The sequence below is a fragment of the Geotrypetes seraphini genome, chromosome 5, assembly GCF_902459505.1.
Source record: "Geotrypetes seraphini chromosome 5, aGeoSer1.1, whole genome shotgun sequence".
Lineage (NCBI taxonomy): Eukaryota > Metazoa > Chordata > Amphibia > Gymnophiona > Dermophiidae > Geotrypetes > Geotrypetes seraphini.
In genome coordinates this window covers 65,520,956-65,548,556 of record NC_047088.1, presented here as the reverse complement: position 1 = coordinate 65,548,556, position 27,601 = coordinate 65,520,956, and the positions used below count along the sequence as shown (strand labels likewise).

General features: G+C 40.1%; 1 protein-coding gene across 2 annotated transcripts in view; it reads left to right on the top strand.

Moving 5' to 3' along the window:
• Positions 1-27,329, top strand: part of LOC117361261 (gamma-aminobutyric acid receptor subunit alpha-3-like) — a 310,400-nt gene extending 283,071 nt beyond the window's left edge. Inside the window, exon 9 of one of the 2 annotated variants that reach the window (XM_033946357.1) lies at positions 27,017-27,329. In XM_033946357.1, the coding sequence (XP_033802248.1) occupies positions 27,017-27,322 (306 nt within the window). In that variant the 3' untranslated portion in view covers positions 27,323-27,329. Of the gene's footprint in view, positions 1-17,756; positions 17,885-27,016 lie in introns of those variants that run through there. The other variant, XM_033946358.1, reaches the window with a different exon arrangement.
• Positions 27,330-27,601: the final 272 nt, after the last annotated feature.

Here is a 27,601-nt window from a genome sequence, read left to right as displayed (position 1 = left end):
CCTTTGTTGAGCACGGAACCCGAACGCAGGAACTGGAGGGATCCTCAGTTGGGAGAGACGCAGGTTGAGGCGTGTTCCCATCCTCAAAAGGACTGACAATCAATTTGTCATGTTCTGTATCAACAAGCAGGAAAACTTAGGATCTTTGCACCTCTGACATGAAATAGTCAAGATCTGGGCCCAGACTTTCCTTGGGAGCCAGATCACAGGCCATATACCTTCCCCAGAAACAAGATTAGTCACAGACTCAACCCATACAAGTGGAACTCAACAGTTCAACAGCCAGATATTTCACATTTGATGGTCACCTGATGTTGACCTATTTGTCTCTTCCCAAAATACAAGGAGTAACAACTTCTATTCTCCATACCCTATGAACCAAAGACTTGCATACCATGTTTTGCTCTCTTCTAGCACTGAGGCCTATATGCATTCTCTCCATTCCCACCCATCCCTGGAGTGCTATAGAAAGCTTATCAGAACCAAGCCATAATAATTCTCATTGCATTACATGTCCCAGACAAGTCTGGTTTCCCAGTTTCTTGCAATGCCATCAGCACAACCAGCACAACTGACTTGGCAAGGAGTCATATCCTTTAGTCCAGGGGTAGGTTTTCAGGATTTCCCCAATGTGATTTCTCCTTTGAGGGTGCCACCTTATCTCCGGAGGAGCAGAGTCCTGCGATTCGACCCGTAGTAATGGAGAGGGAGTTGGAGGTGGAACCAGCCCGGGATATTCTCTCTCCTACCCTGCAGAGTGCAGAGAACAACTCTGGACAGGGGTTAGAGGAGTCTCATTTGTAGCCATCTGTACAATCGGAGAGTGGGAAGGAACAACTTCCCAAAATTTTCCTAGCACCAAAAGTAACTTTTGCTGTGGCCACAGATACTTTCACACATACAGTGGATTCTGGAAGCAAGGTTGTATGCATGCAAAGGCCCAGGTTTTCAATATGAAAACAATACGGGAAGCAATATCTTCTTTGCAACTCTCTCTGGGAATTCAAATGCAGTAACTTTCTGCACGTTATATGATGGTTTTGACTTGGATTTAAATAATAAAGTATCATGTCTGGAAAACAAGACTGATGGACATGAGACCAGATTAAAAGTGGTTGAGACTCAGACCTTAACATGGGTTAAGGATATTGGAAATCTTAATTTCAAATTAGAAATGCTGGAGAAGGTTACCAGGAGATATAATATTAGGATTATAAATTTCCCAAAATTCTTTCCTTTCTTAGCACATGATATGTTTAAAAAATATCTAGCTGAAATTTTGAAGGTACCTGAATCTTCTTACCCACCTCTTTCAAAAATCTACTATTTATCTAGGAGAGTTAAATCTCAAATTTCAAACCAGCAGAATTTATCTGCTGATAGCTTGGATATATCTAACCTTTTACAGAGGTTGGATAGTACAGATTACTGCTACGCTGCTGGTACAATTTGCTATAGATTCAGATAGGGAATGGATGCTTAAACTTTTTTTTTAATATAAAGATGTTCCCTTTATGTCAAATGTTGTGAGAATGTATCCGGACATACCACGCTCCACCCAGAAGAGAAGAAAACAATTTCTAATATTTAGACCGCAGGCAGTGCAATTAGGGGCAACGCTCGCACTGCGATTCCCCCGGAAAATGGTTATGGTCTTTATGAGCCACAACAGCTGTCAAAATATATTTCTGCAAAAGGGCAAATTGTATCTACTACACGAGGTTTGGTACTTCCAAACACTAGCTCAGTAAGGATATGCTCGGGGCCATCCAGCCACATCCTTTTTTTTTTTCCTTTATATAAGTAATTTGTTAAATTTTCAGTTAAATTACAGCTTCGCCTCCATTATTGTGTACTAACAATACAAGCCGGTATACTTAAATTCATTGTTAAAGAGTGAAGACATTGCTATATTTGCTATGATTTGTTGGCATTGCATTTTTTTTTCTTTTGTGACTAAGTTTGTCAAAAGTTAAATTGATAAATAAAGAATAATAATAAAAAAAATAACCCCTCCCCCTTTTACTGAGCCACGTAGTAGAGGTTTCTACCATGGCCTGGAGCGCTAAATGCTCCAATGCTGCTCTGATGCACATAGAATTCTATGAGCATTTAGCACTCCGATCCATGGTAGAAACCTCTATTGCGGCTTAGTAAAAAGGGGGGAGGGGGTAAATCGATAGTTGAACTTTTTAATGTATATGGCCTAAAAAAGTTTGAACATGTGACTCCCTTCTATCGGGAGCTGCATTAGTTGCTCGTTAGGTTGTATCTGTAATAAAGTCTCTGTAGGTTTAGCCCCATCTTATCTAATTGATATATTCATGATCTCCACTTAAAAGTACTCTCATAAATCTCATGCTTTTTTTTTGTTTTTCCTCCAGTGAGGGGTTGTAAATTTAAAAGGTACCATGAACGAACACTGTCTTATCAGGCAGCAGCTTGGAACAAAGATTTTAAGCAGCTCTTATTTGCTTCAATTTCTTATTTACATTTCAGGAGACAACTGAAAACCTATTTGTTCTCAAAATTCCTTGGTAATTAATCATTTTCCCCGAGTCCTTTTTTCATGATGTAGGCTTTATTTTAATCTTTTGTAAACTGCATAGAACTTTCTGGTTATGTGGCCTAGAAATCAATTTTATGTTATGTTACTGTATGTTATGTAAATCTATCAGTTAACACTCATTATATTAATAGTGTATACACTAAAATTTTAAGGTACCTTAAAAAACTGAATGCACACTAACAAATGCACTTCCTTAGTAACCATATCAGTTTCACCTATTGTGATGCTACAGTTAATGCAGAATAAAAAGAAATGTATGCACTAAGGGGCTCATAATAAATTTAAAAAACTTCCAAAAAGGGGCCTAAATTGGTACTTGAACAATCAAAAAGCCAGATCGTCCAAGTACCAATAATCAAAGCTGGTTTAAGACGTATCTAAAACCAGCTTAGGCCTTTCCCCTGCCTCTAAACACCTAGAGCAAAAAGAGGCATTTTTAGAGGAGGGGAAAGGGTGGGAGGTGGGCTGACCTAGACTTAGTCGTACAGCAAGTATAATCAAAACCTTGAACAGGTTACCTTGTCGGAACTTATACGTTTTGACTTAGACCAAGTCAAAACAGGTATAAGTTCTGAAAAGGGGCCGCTGAGCTGATCGCAGCTGCTGCGATCAGCTCAGCGGCCCTGACAACCTGCCCACCCCCACCGCAATGATCACAATGATGCCTCATCTCCCCTTCTGCGATAGCGATCCCTGAAGTGCTGTGGTTCACGGCACTTCGGGGGATCACTATCACAGAAGGAGAGATAGCCAATCTCTCCTGCCGAGACATGATCCCCCCACCCCCAAACCAATACGGACAGGAGGGAGCCCACCCCTCCTGACCACGATGCACCCCCCACTAAGATACGGGCAGGAGAGAGCCCAACCCCTCCTACCCACAACACCCCCCCCACACACACACACACCTCCCACTAAGATACAGGCAGGAGAGATCCCAGGCCCTCCTGCCCATGACACATTCCCCCATGACTGCCCCCGAGCCCCTGATTTCCCCCTGAACCCCCGATTGCCCCAAACCCCATAATTCCCCCGAACAGCCCCCCAACCCCTGACCCCCCCTTACTCACAATCAGTTGGCTGCCTGACTGCCCATGTGTTTCTAACCCTCAATGTTTCACAGTTCAAGTGTCCCCTGAGGAAGGTGTTTTTACACGCCAAAACAGGGATCCTTGTTGGGACCATTGCTTTTTCAATAAAGACTTTATCATTGGTTGCTTGTCCAAATTTGTACATTAGGCACAAACTCTTACACCAGTGGTGGGGAATGAAAGCCACAATCCAATTGGATTTTCAAGATATCCCCAATGAATATGCATCAGTCACCTAAGAATGGAGCTAATTATAATATATAAATAGCGTCGTTCAATACCCGCTATTACTGACTCCCATAAATTAATTTTTCAAAAATTTATTAAATTAATTTAATATATATTTTTTTATAATAATATTAACACAATACAAATACATTCTATCAATCACCCAATATGTATTAATGAAACTCTCCCTTCCCTTTCAATCTCCTCAGGAAAAGTTCATTCAGAAAAAGTTCATTCATTCCTTGTTCAAAAACCTTCTTGTGCAAAATTTGCCTTGTTGTTAAACCAGAGTCTTCTAATCTTAATTGTAGTTCATAAATACTTTTCTAAAATCAATGTTCTGTTCATATTCCTCTTCGAAAGTAACCACCAGTAAACCAGCTTTCAGCCCGACATTGTGCTATGTTTTGCAATCAATGCGTCTTCAGGAGCTGAAGTCGGGAGAGTCTCTCCTCCTACTATATAACATAAACAGTATTATTACCCTTCCAGCCCAAATTCTAACAACCTTTTTCATTTTATCTCAACATTATTTTAAAGACATTATCATTAACAATCTTATAAACAACTTTAAAAAACAAAACAAAACTACCTTTACAACCTGAGATCAGGTGTATCTCTAAACCAGCTAATCAACTGACATGCTCCCTTTCCACCATCTTGTTTCAAAAGAGTGCTTACCCAGAATCCATCTTCTTCCCTTTTATCAATCACCTCATTATCATAATGAATTCCACTCTACTTCCTTATTGAGGCCCCCTGGTTCCTTAGTATCCCATTGATATATCAATCATTGTTCTTTAGCTAATAGGATCTCTGACACATTCCCCCATTCCATAATTTAATTATCATTAACAGTACAAACTTTAAATCCTTCACCTTATGCTGCATTCGATTCCAGTGAGCTACAAAGGGCGCATCAACCTTATTTAAGCATAAATTACTTAAATGTTGCGCATTCCAATATTTTATTTTACGTTTTGTTTGCCCCAGATACCATTTATCACAGGGGCATATAACTTCATACACTACCTGGGCTGTCTCACAATCTGAATAGGATACAATGAATATGCAGGAGATCTATTTGCATGCACTGCCTCCAGTGTATGCAAATAGATCTCATGCATATTCATTGGGGAAATCCTGAAAACCCACCTGGATTGTGGATTTCGTTCCCCCCCCCTCCCCCCCCGCCTTTCCTTCAGCCAGCTTGGATTGATTCTCCTTCATGACTCTGAGGTCTTCAGCTTTTCATATTGAATGGGTTCCTGATGAAGGGACTTTCTGCCTCCGAAACCAGGCTTGGTAGAACCCAGCTCAGAGAATAAGGTCTTTAATTCAACTTTTTGGACCTGCTGACATCGGAAGGGCATATATTTTTCTTCAATTCAAGCTAAGTTTTACTTTTTGTGGAGTTGGCTAGGGGGGTTCTTAGAGTGGTGTTTTGGCCTCCCTGTTGTGTGTGTTTCACCTTTGATTCACTGTATAATTTTGATTGTATAATTTTTATTATTTAACTTAATTTGGTTAAGCACACGGGTGATATCCAGTGATGGTGTGCAGGTGATGGCTTCCCGCCGCCGCATTGTTGTATTAAGCGCTGGAGGTTCTCCTCCCCTCACTAATCCCTCACACTGAGGATATCCCCTTATCACTAATTATATTCCTATTTGGGTTATAAGGCATTCCTATTTTGCCTCCAGGATTGGCCATATCACCTCTCTGAGAATCTATTAACTGTACTGCCTTTTTGTTTGTAACTTTGAAAAAAACACTGAAGCATGAATGGCAAATAGTGTCAAGGCAAATGAGGAGATGAAATGGGACTGTAAGAATATGCTGAATAAATGAACAAAGAGTGCTATAGAAAAGGTATGGGATAAGAAATAGGATGGTATTCCAGTGTGCATGACCTAGTGTGTAATGGTTAAATATACAAAGGGACACTGAAAAGTTCTCAGCCCATCCAAGAAGAGAATGATGTGGAGCCACTAAACTTACAAGTTATTCCAAACTTGCCTTGACACTTTTTGTTTCAATGATATGAAATAAGGAGTGTCAAGAAAAGTGTAAATTAACTTGTTAAGTTTCATGGCTCCGCATCATTCTCTTCTTGGTTAGGCTGAGAACTTTTCAGTGGCCCCTCGTATTGTGATGTCATAATGCCTCATTCAACCAATGCCTAAGAGCCAACCTCATCACTGATGTCGCAATGTCTTAGTTTCCCTGTACTTGTGCTCATTTACTAGATACATTTGACTCATTGAAATGAAAACTGTCAAGAAATGTGTGGAATAACTTGTAAGTTTCATTCTCTTCATGGTTGGGCTAAGAACTTATCAGCAGTCCCTCGTATTTGTTGTCTGCAAATGGATGAATTTTGAATGAATAAATCAATATATTGCCAAAATTTATCCACATAAATTGAGATGGAACATTCCAGGAGTGAAGCCAAAAGTTGTATGGTTAGCTCAGTATTGAGCTGTTATCCAGAAAACTGTATCCATTTAAGTGTACCACATAAGTAGCAATCCTTACTCTTAAAAATATTCTGTTCATATTTTTGTATCTTAAATCTGTGTAATTTATGATCATATATTCAGCAGTTCGACATCTATTGATATCGTTATGTAGCAGTTGACATAATGAATACTTAAAACCTTATAGGCCACTGATCAGTTGGACAATAAATTGTACAAAAACCTTTTCCAAGTGGTCTGATGTGGATGAGCCGTATTTGAGAGACATCAGATATTGTAGTAGAAAGCAGAAAAAGCTCAGACATGAGGTGGATAGAGACCTGTTGGTCAAGCTACTCCATTACTCAAATGGAAGAAATCTCCATAGCAAAATGAAGCATCAACGGTATAACAAAGGCTCAATGGTCATGGATTTGATATACTGCCCTTCTGTGGGACAATTAAAACAGTTTACATAGTTATTCATATATAAGTACTTTCTCTGTCCTAAGTAGGCTCACAATTTAAATTGTTGTACCTGATTAAGTAGAGGGTTAAGTGACTTGCCCAGGGTTACAAGAAGCAGCAGTGGATATCAGCCCTCTGTGACCATTAGGCTATTCCTCCACTCCAGTTTAACATCTTACAGGGCAGGTAGTCTGGAGTTTAGATACAAGAAGACAAGATTAGGTGCAGCTGCTGGAGAGAATTCCCATTATGTTTATCAGTGAATATAGGAATGTGGTTACATTTGAAATGGAATTTCTCATTTTGCTTCATGTCATTTTGAAAATGAAATGAGAGAAAAATGAACAGAGGTTTGTTCGTTGTTCATTTCATTTTGATTTCAGTGGAATAGCCTTAGCCTATCCTCCAGTAGTTGTTTTCCCATCCCCCATTCAGAAGGGCGTACTAGGGGATGCATTGTTTGCACTTAAAAAAAGAAAGAAGGAGGGGTGGGGAAGGGGTTTCCTTCCAAACTACTTTTTTTTTAATTTAAGAAAATGGGGGATCAGGATAAGAACTATGGGCTGTAGTTCTAAAAAAAAAAAAAAAAAAAAAAAAGATTTCTGTTTTCTACTGACAGGCAGAGGGTGCTAGGGGCTTACTACTTTATTATATTGAAGCCACCAGGGAAGCGAGTGGCTAAAGGGTTAGGAGAAGTTTGTTTTATCATCAGCCACTTCATCCCCAGGAGAATCAGCTGGTACATTAGCTAGCTGATGTTCCCAGCTGAATGTTAAGAGAATCTCTAGAGGCATTGTTATATTTCCATAAATTACACAGCTTGCGAAGTTTGTCGCAAGCTGCGTTTTTCATTTTGCATAATAAGGAGCTGCTTTCCTAGAATCAGATGCTGTTAGCTCTTCGATTAGAGGCCAGATTAATTTAATCATGTTAAAAGAATCTGAAAACCCAGCTTTTGGTCATTTAAGTCAAATCTAAGCTGCTGCAATGTAGCAGATGAGTCTCTATTCAGTGTAGCTAAGATAATGACTTTGTTTCCATTTAAGTGAGGTGAAGCTCAGTTTTCCACAGGTCATCTAAAGTTAGAAAAGAGATGCCCAAGTTAAGCAATTCACAGTTTGCAACATAGTTTACAATGCCATAGGGGAAGAATGTGCTTTTAGCTATATATAGACAGATTCAAGAAAGGGTGGTAAGCACTTTAATGTGTGCAATCGTGTTAGCATATGGAAATTCATTAGTGTGCATTAACTGCTAAAGACACTCATAGGGATGTAATTGATGTCTATAGTGGTTAACTTGTGCTAATGTCTTTGTACATGCTAACATGCTTACTGTGCTTTATTGAATTCCCCCCTTAATGATGCAAACAGTGGGATCAGCCTGTTTGCAAAATAACATATTGAGAAAAAGATTATCATCATGAAGGGATTTGTACGTGTCAATACTTACACATGTAAGAGACAAATTTTGCTACCTGCATGTGTAAGCACCCATACATGTGTAAATATAAGATTTAAACCCCCCCCCCCCCCCCCATGGGAAGCAACCAAGGAGCCATACATTGGAATATCGTTTTCTAGCTCTGCAAAATAGTATTGAACACAAGAAAATATAAGAATAGCCATACTGGGTTGCCATACCAGTAGTCCATCTAGCTCAGTATCCTGTTTATAACAGTGGCCAATCCAGGTCACAACTACCTGGCAGAAACCCAAAACAGTAACAGGGCAAGCAGGGCAACAGGGTAATTCCAGGGCAAGCAGTGGCTTCCCCCATGTCTGTCTCAGTAGCAGATTGTGGACTTTTCCTCCAGGAACTTGTCCAAACTTTTTTAAAACCCAGATACGCTAACCACTGATGCCACATCCTTTTTCAATGAGTTCCAGAACTTAACTATATTCTGTATGTATTTTATTTGTAGAAAAAAGGAATACACCTGTATCCCAAAGTTCTGCTCAAATGACACTCAGAACATGCCCCCTTCAAATCTATTCAAGTTTCAAGTTTAATAAAATTTGGATAAAATGCAAATCAAGTTTTCTAAGCTGTATAAAAAGGGGAAAACAATGAACAAATAAGTACTGACTAAACAATACATCACACACGTCATGTCATAGGTATATATGTGTAAGTGGAAAGTTTTAAAAATCGCTACTTGCATGTAGAAGTTCATTTACATATGGAAACCAGGTTTTTCTTATGTCTAAATAACACAGGAGGGTCATTTTCTATAATGTGTTGAAATCCAACTTTGAACGTTTCCCGCAAAATGTTCAAAAGGTGACTTCGACATTTTGACAATTAGGATGCCCAAGTGCCGGTTTATGCCATTTTTTTGGACAGCTTTTTTGTAAATGAGCCTCATAATCCTAAAATTACCTTCTCTGTTGTTCAATTTTTACTTAATATAGAAAGGTTTTTTTTTTTTTTAATGAGTGTTAGTTTTATGTTGCAGACTTGTAAGTCACTGCTGTGCTCTATCTATAGCTGCAGAGGTTAAGCAGAATATAAGTTTCAAAGGAATTTAATTGACTATTTAGACCACAAAGCTTTTCACACCCTGCAATTCAGTTTGTGCTAGCCTCCCCCAGTTTCATTTTCAGTGTTTACAGACATTACAAAATTACACAATTATAATGCTTTCTAAGGCCTGTCACTTTGATTCAGTTCTTCCTTGTTTTTACAATGACACTGGTTACCCATATAGTACAGAATCTGGTTTTAAATCCTCCTTTTCGCCCACAAAACACTAAGGGCTCCTTTTACTAAGGTGCGCTAGTGTTTTTAGCGCACATAGGAAATTATCGCATGCTACACCGCGCGCTACACTTCTAGGAGTAATGCCAGCTCAATGCTGGTGTTAAGGTCTGGCGCACACGGCAATGTAGTGCACGCTATTCCACGCGTTAGAGCCATAACGCGGCTTAGTAAAAGGAGCCCTAAGTCTGATCTGCTTGGTCATTCCATATATTCCTTCCCAACCTCTTCAATCTCTTGATTCTCATCGATTAATTCTTCCCTCACCCAGGTCCGCCTGTTATGAATCCATGCTAAGGGCTGCTTGGAGTAATGGTCCTTAAAACTTCAGCTCAGTGCCCCCAGGTCATAGCATAAAAGGGCTGATGACATTCCCTTCCACCCCAAATATATTCCCCATCCTAATCAAATCTCCTCCCTGTCCAATCACATCGACCATCCCCAAATGGTCCCCCACCAGCTATCAAGGCCTACCAACTTTGTATCTGATAGAAATATGACTCCTAGTGATTGTAATACAAGACTACCATTAGGGGTGCCAACTTATAGGTGTTGCCGGGAAGGTAGGAACAACTGGGCATCACTGTCTGGGGGACGGGGAGGCCATGTGAAGGGGCTTGATTGGGCGGGATGATGGCACAATTCCTTCATGCCAAGACTTGGGAGCATAGGGCCATTCTTTGAGACCCAATGTTTCCAGGCTGCTGCAATAGCACTGCTTGGAAAAATGGTTCACAGGCAGCATTATTCATTTACCACAGTAGTCAGCAACCTGTGGGACAGTTATATTGCAGGTTTCTGACTCCCATGGTAAATCAAGATGTGGTTAAATCTTGCCTTTTAATATACCTTGATAATTTCCTCTCTTAATATTTCTAAGGATGTTGTTCCCCCCCCCACCCCCCTGAACAAGGGATATCGATGCCTCTTTGAAAGCTCAAGGTTTGAAAAATAATAAAACATGCAAAATGACACCAGCGCAAGGTTTTAAAAATTATAATTAAGATTTATTGAGTTATTGTTTCTATTTTTCCATTATGAGATCAAAAGAATACAGCATAATTGCTTAACAGTTGCGCTAATGGGAGATCGTTATAGTTACCAAATGTTGGCCTTCTAATAACGAGCTTACCTCAGGATCTCATGACCTTCTATTATATACTTCTGGCTCAATGACATCATCAGGTTTCTCAACCAATAACAATTTACAAAGGAGGTGGTTAAAAGTTAGACAAAGACAAAAGTTTCAGAAAAGTACATTTGATTTCTTATATTCAGAACATTTCCAATATTCCTTTATCATTCTTAAAACTTATTTCAGAGAATTTACAATTATTACCAGGGTGCTGAAAAGTTCTCAGCTTGCTTGTCAGCTAAGTTTCATCCACACAGTGCTGAAAAGTTGTCAGCCTGAAGGACTGAGCTGACAGCTCACACAGAAACCTTCCTATGTTCGAGCAGGAGTCTCTGACTTAATTACTTCCAGATGTTGCTTTAGGATTTCTTTAGGTTGCAAAGATATATCATATGTTTTTCAAAACCCATTCTTTTGTTCAATACACAGTCATACACACACATACTTCATTTATACTTGCTTGACCAAGCCTTCCATACATAATTTTCATTCAAAACTATATTTAATTCCTGTTATATCTTAGTTTGGGACACGTTATCTTTCTTTACCCGTCTAAAGCAAGCACATGTAGTATTAATTAACACCATGAAGCTGAGAACAAAGACTTGGAACACAAAATGGATTCCAAGACTGAGAAGATATAGATAAAGACAGAGAACCAAGATGGATTCCATGTAACCCTTATGATTTCCTCCATGATCTAACCTAACATCAAAGTACATAAAAAGAACACCATTCTTTCCCTTATATTAATCTGTAGTGTGTTTTTCTGGCTTTAGCTACATTTATATTTAGATTTTTATTCACCCTTTTTTTGTATGCTTCCATTGGGTGTGGCCTTAACTAACACATATGCTTGTATCTAACTAGAAGTACCCAGAATCATACAAAAAACAGGCACTTTTGTAGAAAAACTCCACAAAAATACTGCACCATCATGTTCTGCTATCCATCACCGTCCCATAAACATCACCCCCTACTGGCCACGAGCCATTACTCCTCACCCCCAATTAGATTGCTAAGCCTGGTGCTTCCTGTTTTGCTAAAAGTTTCTCTGCTGAACAGTTCGGTCATAAGAACATAAGAACATAAGAATTGACATACTGGGACAGACTGAAGGTCCATCAAGCCCAGTATCCTGTTTCCAACAGTGAACAATCCAGGGGCTCCTTTTACTAAGCTGCATTAGCGTTTTTAGTGCACACAGCATTTTAGTGTGCGCTAAACCCGCGCTACACATCTAGAACTAACGCCGGCTCAATGCTGGCATTAGCATCTTGCACATGGGGCAATTTAGCGCGTGCTATTCCATGTGTTAATGCCCTAACATGGCTTAGTAAAAGGAGCTTAGTAAAAGGTCTCAAGTACCTAGCTAGATCCCAAGTAGTAAAACAGATTTTATGCTGCTTATCCTAGGAATAAACAGTGAATTTCTCCAAGCTATCTCAATAATAAGAGCTAGAAATGCATCACCTCTTGTTGGTTCCTGAACCAGCTGCTCCATAAAACAATCTTTGATTTCATCAAAGAATTTTATCTCCCTAGCTTGTTACATTTACCCAGTCATTTCTGAGGTAGTTGAAATCACCCATTATTATTGTGTTACCCCGTTCTTTGCTGAAAAGCTGGTAGGCTACTTGCAAATTTTGGCTTTCCTGTTGATTCCGATTTTGTTAGGAATCCAGTTTCTGAACAGTCTGCTCAGTTGTTGTTTTTTTTTGCTGAAAGTTTTGCTAGATTTCAAATGAATGTTGGCTCTTTCACTCACCCTAATTTTGCTTCTCATGGTCTGATTTCCAATTAATTTCTGAGGACAAGCAGGTATAATATTCTTTTAAAAAAATATATTTTATTAATTTTAAGATAAATAATTAAAATATACAAATCAGTAGAAATATACAAATTATTTTCTGAAGATGAATCTTGGAGGTTCTTTCAGGGCTCTAATGTACATAACAGTCTGGATCCTTATTCACATGAATTGTTGTCCAATGGCCAGTTTTTGACTTCTCTTTTTAATTCTTCATTGATTCCCAGGTTCTTTCTCCTGGTTGACAAAAAAAGATAACATTGTTTTGCTCCTTTAAAAATCTAGTTCACATCTATCAAACTGTTATCTCTAAACTAAACTAAACTAAACCTTGGGTTTATATACCGCACCATCTCCACAAATCTCGTTATCTTCCTGTCTCAAATTTGCATATGGTAGCTAACCCCCACCCCCTTTCTTTCTACAAAAGTGTAGTGCAATTTTTTAATGCTGGTCGTGCCGGTAATAGCTCTGACTGTCATAGAATTCCTATGAGACTAGGAGCTATTACAGCCACAGCTGGTGCTAAAAATGCACTACGCTTTTATAAAAGTGTGTGTGTGTGGGGGGGGGGTGGTAAGTGAATTGAAAATATGTTTAATCATAATTGTTAGATTTTATGAAAATGAATCAAATTTTGCATGAGTTTCACTGTGGTTTTCAGTGTAAAGATAGTACAGAAAATTTATTGGAGGGGCATTTTTGATATGACATCTAAATCAGAGTTTAGACATTTTGTGGAACATGTACAAAAATCTAGTATTTATTTATTCAATTTTCTATTCCATTCTCCCAAGGGAGCTTAGAACGGTTTACATTAATTTATTCAGGTACTCAAGGATTTTTCCCTGTCTGTCCCAGTGGGCTCACAATTTCTCTAATGTACCCGGGGCAATGGGGGAATTAAGTGACTTGCCCAGGGTCACAAGGAGCAGCGTGGGTTTGAACCCACAACCTCATGGTGCTGAGGCTGTAGCTTTTAATCACTGCGCCACACTCTCCCCATGACTGTTTTTTTAAAACAGGAAAATGTCCATCTTCTTGTTTCGAAAATGGCAGAGCAGTAGGGCACCATAAGGGGTACTGCAGTGAACGTCACATCTCACCATAAACCCGCTTGTATTGTATAGTGAGCCCTCTAAAACCCACTCAAAATCTACTAGACCCAACTGTATACCACACCAATAGCCCTTATGCCGGCAGGTGTCACTTATATGTAGGTACAGTAGGATTTGGGTAGATTTTGGAAGGTTCACATATTCCACATAAATGTAATAGAGTGGGATATGGGCCCACTACACCACCCACTAGGTTACTCTAGGAACCTGCTTGCTGCTCTATCATATAGGCAGGTATGTACTGTTTCATTGGGGGTGGAAGGAGGTCACTGATCATAGGTGGAGTGGGGGAGGGGTCATGCCTACATCCTTCCAGTGGTCATTTGGTCAGTTTTGACACCTTTATAGCACTTATTCTTTATTAAAACAAGTCTCGTCCCAAACATCAAAATTGTGCCCTGGATGTTTTCTAAAATGTTTGATTATTGCAGAAAAGCTCCCTACTATGAACCCATCCTAATCCCTACCAAACTATGTCTCCTACAAATCCCCTTGAGATTTAGATGCATTGCAGATGAATAGAATAGAAATCCGTTAACAAAATGAGTTTTGAAAATTGCAAATTGGAAGGGTTCGGAGAGAAAAATGTTTATCCGCCCCTTTATGCCACTTTTAAGATGATTTTCTTTTTTGAAAATGAACCCCTTGATTTTTTTTTATGGACTACCTGTATCATTCACTTGATAGACATGAGTCTAAAGCTTTTTTCTTGATATAGCCTCTGCCTTTGATGCTGTAGATCACAGTTCTTCAACCGCCGGTCCGCGGACCAGTGCTGGTTCACAGAAAATTCCTGCCGGTCCGCACAGGACCGGCGAGATCAACATCTTCAATTTCCTGCCGGTCCGTGCAGGACCGGCAAGATCGAGGAGCTGTAGTTTGCGCAGGGCCGGAGAGATAATGGGGAGCCTCAGACAGTGTGCTTTCTCCCCTCCCAGTGGCTCTCCTTACTTACAAGTGCAGCGATTCAGGAAGGAAGCCTTGGAGCTTTTGCTGAGTCGGGCCGCCTCTGATGGTGCAACTTCCGCTTTCCTCAGAGGCGGTGCGACCCAACAAAGGACCTGAGGCTGCCTTACTGAATTGCAGCGCTGGCAAGTAAGGAGAGTTGCTGAGAGGGGAGAAAGCTGCTGGGCATGGTGAAAAAAAAGGGGACAGCTGCTACTGGACCTGGATTGGGATAAGGAAAAATTGCTTCTGGGAGGGTAGGAGGGAAAGGAGTCTGGGAAGCTGCTGGACAAGGGGAAAAAGGGACAGCTGCTACTGGACCTGGATTGGGATAAGGAGAGATGCTGCTGGGAGGGGAGGAGGGAAAGGAAAGGGAAGAGAGTTACTGCTGGACAGGGGGAGGAGGGAAGAGAGAAGAAAAAAGGAAGGAAACTGGGAGGGATTAGAGGCAGGGAGGGGAGGCTGGCAGGGAGATTAGAGGAGGGGAAGGGGAGAGACAGGAATGAGATGGGAAGGGGGGTCAGCAGAGAAATTGAGAGGGACAAAGATGCTAGATCTGGTGTAGGAGATAAAAATGAAGAGAGCAGTGAAGCTGAATGAATCGTGTAAACAGGAGAGAGGGGCATAGGCTGGATGGAAAGGGGAGAGGGGCATAGAAAGAAGACAAGTACCATATGGAAGGGGGAGAAGTCAGACAGTAGATGGAAGGGGCAGATGCTGGATTGAAGAGAGTGAAAAGAAGATGAAAGCAGAAACCAGAGACAACAAAAGGTAGAAACAAATAATTTTATTTCTATTTTGTGTTTAGAATATATCAGATTTGAAATATATATCCTGCTAGAGCAGGTGTTAGATATAACTGGGGAATGCAAAGTCCAGGCAGTGGCTTAGGGCTGTCTCTGACCAGGGGGGCAGTTGCCCTAGTTGCACTCCCCTAACCCTATTCCTGCTATGTGTGACTGCGGTATTCTGTTAGCATGATATTTCTGTGTAGCATTCTGTAAAAATTTGGCTTATTCAGTTTTCTTGATAGTAGAAGGGATATATGTGAAGGGGAGGGGAGACAGGGGTTTTGTTGATCCTTGCTCTTTTTGTATTTATATTTGTATTTATAAATTGACAATTGTACGGAATATTGTTTCTTTTTATACTTTAATAAAATACATTCAGTATAAAATCATAACTGAGGCTTGTGCGGATGGGATCAGATGGTTTGCGAGGACTGAGCTCGCGGAGACGAGGCGGAAACAGGGTTTTTAAATTTCAGTCCTAGTAGTTTGCTGGTCCAGAAAATAATTTTTTTTTTCCGCCGGTCCATAGGTGTCAAAAGGTTGAAGAACACTGCTGTAGATCACAGTATCCTTTACCTGTGCCTGTATGATTCTGGAATTCATGATAATGTGGGTTTCTTCTTATTTACATGAAATATAGGTTATAAGGGATGATTCTTGCTCACAACAATTTCCCCTGCTTATGGTGTTCTTTAGGCCTCAGTTTTAGGTGCTAGTGTTTTAAATGCAAAGTGATGCACATTGGAAAAAAAATGTCCACCTTTGGAGTCAGCATCCATGAAAAAGATATAGGTGTCATTGTAGACAGTATACCTAAAACCTCTGCCTAGTGTGTAGCAGTGGTCAAAAAAGCAAACAGGATGCTGGGAATTATTAAGAAAGGGATGACAAATAAGAGTAAGAATAGTATAATGTCCTCTGTACTCATCTATGGTGCACCTTCACCTTGAGTATTGCATTCAGTTCTCGTTACCCTATCCCAAGAAAGATATAACAGAAATAGAAAAAGTTAAAAGAACAAAAATGATAAAGAGGATGGAACTCCTCTCACATGAGAAAAGGCTAAAGAGGTTAGAGCTCTGCAGCTTGGAAAAGAGACAGCTGAAGGGGATATGATTTATAGTCTACAAAATCCTGAATGTTATAGAATAAGCAAAAGTTAATTGATTTTTTTTTTTTTTTTACTCTCTCAAAAAATTCAAAGGCTAGGGCACTTAATGAAGTTACATGGAAATACTTTTAAAACAAATAGGAAGAAATATTTTTTCACCCAATGAAAAGTTAAACCTTAGGAGATCATAGGCACCTCAGGGTAAAAATAAGTTTCCCTCTGGACCATGGAAAAGACAGAGTGCTAATGTAAATGACAAAGTCCAGAATCCATACTCTCTTATGAGACCAAAAATAAGCTGTTAAGGTACTATGGGGGTTCTGTAGATTTGAACCCATGACCTGTAGAAGATGGAAAAGTGCCTTTAATCACTGAGCCAAAGAAGCTTTTGTTTAGGCAGAGCTTCCTATTATTTTTTAGTGGCATTCTGCCATCCAGGTTCATACTGATGATGTCACAATGATGTCAAGATTGTGCATCAAATCATGTACTATTTTGTCTTGCTAGTATCACACCAAAGGCTACCCATAGATATTGTTCTCTAATGTATGGACCTTCAGATCGCCACCGGGCAGAATGTTCCCGGCTGCTGTATACTCTTTGTCAGTCCAGCCTTTATTAATTATTCATATAGGACTCATTTTGTATTTTTTTTCTCTTATATTATTTTTTTTGTTAAAGTTTTTTATATATTAAAATTTAAGGAACATCACTTAGCTTATAGTGATCTTTTCCTCTATTCTCCTCTCCCGGGTCCGTATAGAACGGGATACTGCCCCTTTGGTTAGGCATTGGCAGCTGATGGGGCATGAGTGGTCTGACATTAAATGGAGAATTATCGATTCTGTAACAGTAGGGTGGGAGGGAGGGAATATTCAGAAGGCTTTGACAGTGAAAGAGCAGAAATGGATATACAAACTTAAATCCCTGGTTCCCATAGGATTAAATGAGGAGATTGAGTGGTTATCGATCCTATGAGGGCCTTTAGGTCACCAGCTCCAGTCCTGTTGGGGCTGAGACTCACACTGGTATGATGATGATGTCATACGTTAGTGATGTGCATCAGGCCAGCTATATTTACTGAGCTTAATCACAAACCGCGGCCATGTTACAAGCTCAAGTTAGCTCCCTGAAACGGTAAGCGGCTAGTTCTTTCTTTCTTCTTTGGAGTATTTTATTACACAGTAGAGGCTTCTTCTGTTGTTAGTTTGTCTTTTGATTATGAAAGAGTAAGGCATAGTTATTGGTTATTTTTTTTTTTTTTTTTGCAGTTTCCCTCGACCCTGAAGAAAAGTTTCACTATGAAACATGCATGTCAGGAGAGGTGAATAGAGGAAGAGATCACTATAAGCTAAGTGATGTTCCTTCAATTTTAATATATAGAAAACTTTAACAAAAAAAAATAATATAAGAGAAAAAAATACAAAATAAGTCCTATATGACTAATTAGTAAAGGATGGACCGACGAAGAGTATACAGCAGCCGGGAGCATTCTGCCCAGTGGCGATCTGAAGGTCCATACATTAGAGAACAATATCTATGGGTAGCCCTTGGTGTGATACTAACAAGACAAAATAGTACATGATTTGATTGATTATACAACAGTAGCTACTATACTTCAAAGATTGTGCATCATACATGTCCACTTGCCATTGTGTGAGTAGTGTATTTCTTTTTATTTTCTTAACTTGTACTTTGTTTGAGTAATACATTATTAAACATATTTTTCTATTATCAAATAGGAGTCCTCTTTAGCCAAAAAATAGAAGTTTAGTATGCATGTGCTTTGCTTAAATAATGCATTATTAAACATATTTTGACCTTTATATCAATCTGGAGTCCTCCTTAGCCCAAAAAACAAAGCCTCATTCACCTATATATGGACGCCTCCGGCATGCCTAACTGACGCTTAAGTCATGTCCACCTAACTCATGTCTACCTAACACCCAGCTCATGCTCAAAAGTAGACCTGGTTTTGCAGCGCCTACATTTTAGGCTTTAGGTAGATGCATTTGGGTGCTGAGCGGCATGCGATTCTGTAAATGGATATCTAAATCACAGCTACTCCCATGCCATGCCCATGCCACACCCACACTTATTTTTAGACTCAGCGTTTTCTGATAGGCATCCACAAAATTTGGATGTCTCAGTTCCAATTAATGTTTGTTAAAGTCACTAATTGGACTTATTATCCACTTTATTTGTACATCTAAGTCAATGGACATCTACATTGTGGACACCTAAAGTTAAACATCCTGTACAGAATCTGGCCCATTGTCTCTTCTAAACCACTAGAGCATATTTACCCAAAGGCTACACTGGCTTTTGCAGCTTTTGGGATTATTTATAAAATCTGTTATTTAGTTTTTCTGGTCTTCATCAAACCTCAAGCTGTTTGTATGTTTAGATTTGCTGATATAATTTTACTTTGGATTTCTCCTAAGTCAGCTGACATGTAACCCGCCAAATAAATAAAATGGCAATTTCAGTAAGAACTCCACATCTGTGGAATAGTTTTCCAAATTTGTTGGATAGTTTTCAGTTTGTTTCATGCATTCACTTTTAAAGTCAATATTGTATGTATTCTGGAACCTGTATACATGCAATTTGGTTGTACACATGTTAATTTATAGATATAGGTGCATTTGATTTGCATGAACTAACCATTTTAGTTACCCACACAAAACAAACAGACACTAATTATAGTAAATCCAACCTGAAGGTCTTAAAACTCCCAAAGATGAGTCATCCAGCAGCAAGATAACGTGTAAGACTCTAAAACACTGGAAGAAGACCAACACAACAGAAAGATTGTTTGAAAAAATTAAAACCAAAAAAGCAGAGATCTGCTGTGAGGCTATGAAACACCAGAACAGAGCCAATGCAGTAGCAAGATAGGCTTGAAGAGCCTAGGCAGCAGGAGAACCTGCAGTGAAGACCTTTATCAGCAGAGAATGTGAATGTGGTAGAAAAAAAACACTGGGATAAAGACTGCAATGAGACAGAAAAAGAGGGTGTTTTGGGGTTTTTTTTTAAATTTGGGTCTAAAAGTACCACTAGAAACTAGACAGCGGCCATTGCAAATGTATGACATTAGCACAATCATACTAATACACAGAGGTTATTTATTTTAGAAACATTTCCACATTTAAAATAGCGCCAATTACACACACACACACAGGATTGTCAAGATTCCCAAGGAGTCCCATGGGTACTTTGGATCATCTTTTATTTTTTTGTCCTTTAATTTTTTCCATTTTGGAAGTCTATTTGGAGCAAGATAATATACATTCTTGAGGTACCCATACCGTTATCTTATAGAACGGTCTTGTTTGGTACCTCATCCTCTATAATAAAACCCTAACCGCGCATGCGCACTTACAATGCCGTGATCCCTGTCATTGTGATGTGTGTCTCCGTGGCTGTATTCTATTTGTAGCGCGTGCAGCTGTTTGCGGTGCGCGGCGGTTGGAAGCCAGACTCAAAGAAAAAAAAAAATAATGCCTACCTACACACAAAAAAAAATGTTGCCCACAGAGACAAACAAGAAGCGAAGGATTGCCGCGCGCTGTTGCGCAATCAACTCTAACGTCCATTTCGGAGGGGGGTGGAATTGAGCACCCTGGAGCAGGAGGACAGGGAGAGAGTGTGAGCGTTGGAGATAGCTCCACATAAGGCACTGCTGCAGGCACCCCGGCAATGGGCAGAGGAGGAGAGGGCCCGATGATAGGGAGAGACCGCTGGAATTTGGAAGAAATGGTGCTGCTGGACAGGGGGAAGGTAAAAGGAAGGGATAATGGCTACTGTTGGACAGGGAGAGCAGAGAAGGGGTGCTGTTGAACAGGGTGGAGGTAAAGGTTAGGAAGAAGCGCTACTGCTGGACAGGGGGAGCAGAGAAGAGGTGCTGCTGGACAGGGAGGAGGTAAAACCAATGGAGAAGAGCTACTGCTGAACAGGGGGAGCAATGAAGGGGGTGTTGCTAGACAGGGGGGAGGTAAAGGTAAGGGAAAATGCCTACTGCTAGACAGTGGGAGCAGAGAAAGGGGGGGTGTTGCTGGACAGGGGGGAGAAAAAAAGTAAGGAAGAATGGCTGCTAGCACCCGTTAATGTAACGGGCTAAAAAACTAGTTCATGACTAATTACCTACTTAGGGATAATCTCCTTCTAATAATGACGGGTGTTGCCTTGCAGATGTTTATGAGAAACTGGAAGCAATGGGATCAATTAAATTTAACCTTTTGGTGGGAGTCTCTTTGTTTATACTACCGTTATGAGAAAATTCTGGCGGAAGAATCAGGGGACTCCAAGAAATTTAATGAGATTTGGGGATCACTGGAGTCTTATATTAAAGATCTCTAATTAGGTTTTACTTAGTTCCTGTCTGCTTTCATTTATTCTATTGTAGTTTCCTGATTAGGCGATAAGGGGGAGGGTGGGGGAAAGTAGGGAGGGGAGAGGGATTTTGACATTTTGGTTTTTATGCTTAGAATATAAGTGCTTCTATGTATTATTGTATCATATTTTTTGTACTTGTATGTTGCTCATAAAATTAATAAAAGCTATATTAAATTTTGAAGATTCCCATGGAATACACAGGGATCCCATGAGAATCCCCTTCAGGTCTGCAGGGATCCATTCCAGGTTCATGGAGATTCTGCAGAGATAGTAGTTAGTCTAGGGCTCCTGCAGAAGCATACTTTTGATGACCCTGCAGCCACATTTTCCCTCTTCAACAAGCCACCAGTAATATTTATTTTATTTATTCATTCAGTTTTCTATACCGTTCTCCCAGGGCAGTTCAGAACAGTTTACATAAATTTATTCAGGTACTCAAGCATTTTTCCTTGTCCCTCCCAGGGGGCTCACAATCTATCTAATTTACCTGGGGCAATAGGGGGATTAAGTGACTTGCCCAGGGTCACAAGGAGCAGTATGTGTTTGAGCCCACAACCTCAGAGTGCTGAGGCTGTAGCTTTAACTACAGAGCCTACATGCTGCTGGTTGCTGACCTTCCCTTTGACACATTTGCATTTTGTATCATAGGGAAGGTTTCCTGATCAGCAACCATCAGGGTGTAAGAACCGCTGCCAGCAGCCTGTTGACAACAAACTCCTGCAGGTAACAAGCAATGCTGTGGTGGTGGGCAGGCAGGCAGGTGGACCAGTGAATGGGGTGGGGTTAGGGGAGAGAAGAACTGTTGAAACACAGTGGATTGGGAAGGGAAGAAAAGAGAGATGCTGCCATTACCAAACAATAGAAACAGTTACGACCTGGATGAAAGAACACAAACTAAAACTCAACCAAGATAAAACTAAATTCATCCTCCTCGAAAATGACAAAGTCCCAACTATACCCAATTTAGAACTTAACTCAATCAACTATCCAATCAAACCACCATAAAACTACTAGGAGTGACAATAGACAGATGCTGCACCATGCAACTGCAAATAAATAAAACCATACAGAAATCCTTTGCAATAATGAGAAACCTGAGACAAGTCCGGAAATTCTTTGAAATAACACAATTCCAGCTCATAGTGCAATCCCTAATCCTAGGATTGCTAGACTACTGCAACATCCTCTACCTCCCCTGCCCTGCCACGATGACCAAGCAACTACAAACAATCCAAAATACTGCTCTGAGACTCATCTACTCACTGAGGAAACATGATCATATCACAGAGGCCTACATCAACTCACACTGGCTACCAATCCAAGAAAGAATATTATTTAAATTCTACTGCATGATATTCAAAACCCTAAACGGAAACAGCCCAGCCTACCTAAACAATCGCCTCATCCAAGCAACCTCAACCAGACATAGAAAAACGCACTCCCCTTTCACACCTCCCCCGATCGAGGAAGTAAAACGGTCAAAACAATACGATGGCCTCCTAGCCACTCGAGCTGCAAAACTGGATAACCAAATCTCCAACCTACTGTTAACCACCCCAGACTACAAGATTTTCAGAAAAGAAATAAAAACTATACTCTTCAAGAAAGCCCTGAAACAGTCCTAACCACACCTACTCTTAAAATCTCTTACTCTTAACAACACTTTTATCTATCAAATGTTATCTAAAACCCATAATTTCACCATATTCTTACCTCCCAAAGACCTCCACTTCCCTTTGGTATCTCTTTATCCAATGTTTATTACCTTAAAAAATTCTATGTCATCGCTTATTCTATTCCTTTTAATTTGTATGTAATTCTTGTTTTTAGTTTGAATGTAATCCGCCTTGAACCGCAAAGTAACGGCGAAATAGAAATCACTAATGTAATGTAATGTAATTAGGGGAAGAAAGAGAAAGGGAGAATTGTTAGATATGGGTGTGTGGAGTGGGAGGGAAAGAGAGATAGTTCAAATGGGAAAAGAAAGAAAGAGAGAGAATTGTTAGACATTGTGATAAATAGGAAGGAGGGAGAGATGAGAGAGGGAGAAATATTAGATGGTTGAGAGGGAAAGGTGGGGCAGATGGAAAGGGATGCAGGCCAGATGGTGGTGGAGGGAAGGGAGAAAGAGATGTGGCATGGTGCTGAAGGATGATAATAGAAAGAGAAATATTGAGCTTGAGGCTGGTAGAGATGAAATATGCTGCACAGGGGTGGGGGAAATGAAAGGGATAAATTTTATTTTCCCACTTGCTTTGCAGCAAGGGAGTGAGAGAGAGAGAAGGTGGGCAGTGAGAGAGAGAGGAATACACATTGGATATGGGGTGGAGGAGAGAGAAGATGAAGTGCTGTGCAAGGGGAGGGGGAGGGAAAAAGAGGGAGATGTTTGATTCAGGGGCAGAAGGGAGTAAGGATATTATACGATGGGAGGAAAGGAAGAGAGGGGGAAAAATTCTGGACCATGGTAGAAGAAAGTAAGAAAGAAAGGACAGGAGGATGCTGGATGTGGAGTGCAAGGGACAGGGAGATTTCAGATTTTGAGTGAGCAGTTGCTGGGCAGGAAGAGTAAAGGGAGGGAAACGCTAGAAATGCTGGCACCATGGGGGAGAGGTTGGGGAGAGGGATTAGCATGGAAATGAAAGAGCAGAGGATAGTGATAACAGTGGGTAAAAATTTGGTAATGGGTATTAGACTGAAGATGAAAGGGAATAGAGCAGTGGGTGAGAGAAGAAGATGGAAATTTAATAGCTGAAAAGTGAAGAGAAGGGAGAAACAGGCTGAAATTTGAGTGGACTTAGGTAGAAAAAAAAAAGGGAGGAAAGAGATAAATAGAAAGGTTAATATATCAGAGGCAGTTATAGTGAGGGAGCAAGGCAAGAAAGGGCAATGGACAGCAGTTGATTGAAGGAGAATTTGCAGAAGACAGGAACGTAAAAAAAAAAAAAGAAAGAAACTGGAACTGGAACCAACTTGATAGAAAAATAAATATCCAGACAACAAAGATAAAAACAACAAAACAAAACAACACAAAACATTTTATTTTGAATTTATTAACTAAGATATATTAGATTTGGGAAATATGTATTATATAGCAGATGTCTTTGTATTATGTTGAATAGAAAAGGAAATGCAGGGGATGGAAGAGCTTACTTGTGGGGATGGAATGGATCCTAATGGGGGTCGAGTGAAGACAGAATGGATTCTAATGGGACAGGTTTGATCTCTGTCCCTGTGCAGCTCTAGTAAATATAACCAGCACCAACAAGTGATCTCAAACTCAGTTCAAAATGCACAAATAACAGAGAGGAAAAGGTCTCATAACCTGGCAAACAATCCAATCAGGATAAAATAGTTTGCACTTGTCAGGGTTCTGGTATCTTTCTTTGTCCTGAAAAACCTCTCCTTAAAGTACTTTGGACTTTATTTGAATTATTTTTTTTAATCTTTTTTACTTTATAATTTAATCTTATCATAAATTAGAAATAAATAAACTCAGTAAAACTTATCTCAAGTGTGGTGCACAAACTCCCTCTGTAATCTAAACCCAGACAAGGTTTTTCTGATCCCCGACAGGACCCGTTTTGCCTTAAATACTAGCTTTCTCAAGGGTCAATATATAGCAGGGGATACTGGGAAGTAGAAATCCACTCACTGGAGTCTCTCTTCTCTTGTATTTATTTGTGCAGAGGTGATCGTCTTGTTTGTGGTTCTAAAATTGAAATCTGCTTGCGCTAATTTTTTGGGTGGAGGGAGCATGTTATGGGCAGAGACTGGGCATTCCTGCTTTAACCAGTTAGCCTATCTACATTAACTGGTTAGTGCACAGATAATGCAGGATCCCTTGCCACATACAAAATAAATGGTGCTAGTTCCCTGAGTCTATAAGATGCTTACAGTTATGTAATGTAATGTAATTTTTAATGTAATGTAATTTATTTCTTATATACCGCTACATCCGTTAGGTTCTAAGCGGTTTACAGAAAATATACATTAAGATTAGAAATAAGAAAGGTACTTGAAAAATTCCCTTACTGTCCTGAAGGCTCACAATCTAACTAAAGTACCTGGAGGGTAATGTGCCTAGATCAGCATGTCTAGCCAATCTAGGTGCCTGACTTTTATTTATTTATTTTTTAATTGGCTTAATCAACACTGATAATTGAAAGCATTATTAAAAAAATTAATTAAAAACCAACTTAAAAATTAATTTGCCAGTAGGCCCCTAACTTGGTAGGCCCTACTATATGAAGGTACGTGTCTACTTCGAGGCACCTACCAGTGCTTACCTGCTGGTAGGCCTGGTTAGGGGTAGATTAAGGGTAGATTCAGGGTGAAATCTGGGCGTGGATTAAGTTAGGTGTACTCATTTAGGTCAATAAAACCCTGGCCTATATGGCCACTAGGCTCAATTCTATGAACGGCATTTAGCAGCTGATTGACAGTTAGACTTTGTTTATAGAATCAGGTCCAAAGGGGGAAATTTTGTAAATGGCATCTTTTGTCAATCAGACTTAGACACCTATTGCAGAATCGTGCCTAACTTACAACTTAAGTGCCTGTAATGTAGGCCAGGTTTTTAAAGGCTTACATTATGAGCACCTAAGTCCTTTAGTGAATCATGCCTAGTGGTGCCTAAGTCCTTCTCTGCCCTTAAACATGCCTGCTTTGGAGTTAGGTGCCACTAGGCACCATGCGATAGGCACCTATCTTTTGTATGATTGCATCTAAAATAGGAGCCTATTACTCAATTAATTATTACTTTTTTCATTAATGAGAAAAAAGGCATTTTTATGACTAGTAAAAATGGCCTTAACACATGAAGAAAGACTGAACGGTGCTAAGGCCACTTGTTACTGCAGCTTAGTAAAATAATCTCAAAATGACTCACTCCTTATATAACAAATGAGTAGAAATTTACATTTCAATAATAAGAATTCTGTAACCAGGGATGGTTTCACCATTGAATCAGGTGAGGTTCTGGCCAAGGGCATTGGTGATTAAGGGTGCTAAAATACCCAGCCTTTGACCTCACCATGTCTAAAGGTTAAGCCTTTTCTTCCCCCACTCTGATCCAGTCTCTTCTCTTCCTCCCTCTCCCTCTCCACGGGTCTGCAACTGATTTTTCTCCTTTCTCGCTCCCTTGCAGTCCTGTAAAGTTCACACTGGTTGCTAGCAGCAATGGCAGCATGACAAATTGCCTTTGATTAGTCCTTGGGTCTTCCCTTTGCTGCATCCTCCTTCCTCTGATGCAGTTTCCTAAGGGTAGGGTACAGGAGAGGGAAGACACTGGAGCTGGCTAAAGGCAGCTTGTTATGCTGCTGCCGCTACCACCTGCAATCAACATAAACTTTATAGGACTGCAGAGGAGTGAGAGAGATGAGGGAGCAGTGCTAAAGTTATGGGGAGGGGAGGACAGAAGATGAGGAAGAGAGAATGGACTAGGCGGGATGGGGGAAGGGCAGAGATGCCAGTCCAAGGGAGGGACAGATGTGGAACCTTCAAAGAGAGAGGGGGCACCAGAAGTGATGCAATGGGGTGACATGGCCAAAGCAAGTTGCTACAGCCTTAGCACCCTGAGGTTGTGGGCTCAAATCCCATATTGCCCCTTGTGACCCTGGCCAAGTCACTTAATCCCCCATTGCCCCAGGTATATTAAAAAGATTGTGAGCCTGCCAGGACAGTTAGGAAAAAATGCTTGAGTACCTGAATGAACACCACTTAGGTTATAAGTGATATATAAATATGAAAAATAAAATAAACAAGTTGACTCAAGTTGCCACGATCCTTTGAGCCAGCCCCACCTGTAACCAGAAACAAGAATCAAATGCCACCTTTCTTTGTACAGCCAAGGAGAAAAGACAGTATAGGGGGACCCTACCTTCAATATCTGAGAGAGAAAGGAAATAAATATCTTCTACTGAGAATTATCAAGACCTGAAATGAACTGACAGGGTAGGGATTGTTTGACTAACATGTATCCTTCTGTCCCCCCCAAAATATCATTCCTGTAAAATATAAACTTGGCACAAATAAGACAGAAGAGCCTGGAGGTCATTCTCAATTTATTAATGGCAATTATGCTCTGAAATTAGTTTTGTCTTTAAGCATCTGAATTATCATTGTTATTATTTTCTAGAAAAGAGAACCAGTGATGTTGACAAAGAAAGCCAACAATATGTACAAAATCGTGGGCACGACGTACACCCTCAACATTTCCAAAGACCCCGGCCTGTCTACTATTTCCAAGAGCGCCGCCGTGCCCAAGATGCGACGGATTGAAGAGAAACTTCCGGAAAATAAGAAGACCTACAACAGCGTGAGCAAGATTGACAAAATGTCCCGCATTGTCTTTCCGGTGCTCTTTGCCATTTTCAACCTGGTCTATTGGGCCACATATGTGAACCGGGAGTCGGCCATCAAAGGCAGAATTTCAAAACAATAACTGAAAATGAACCTTCCCATACCTAATGAAATAAGGCAGGGAATTTCAATGATTATTCTATTTATTTTTTATTGTAAAGAAAACTGTGATTTTTTTTCTTTTTTTTTCTGTTGATGAAAAAGAACTATGAGCGTGCCTCTAATATTTGTGTTTTTCAACTTAACTCTACTGACATGCACCCCATTTCTGTTTTGATTTTCCGACTTGAGTCAGTTGCATGCTGTTTTTTTGTGTCCATTGCTGATCTCCATAGGCTGTGAGTTTACTTCCTCTCCTGTG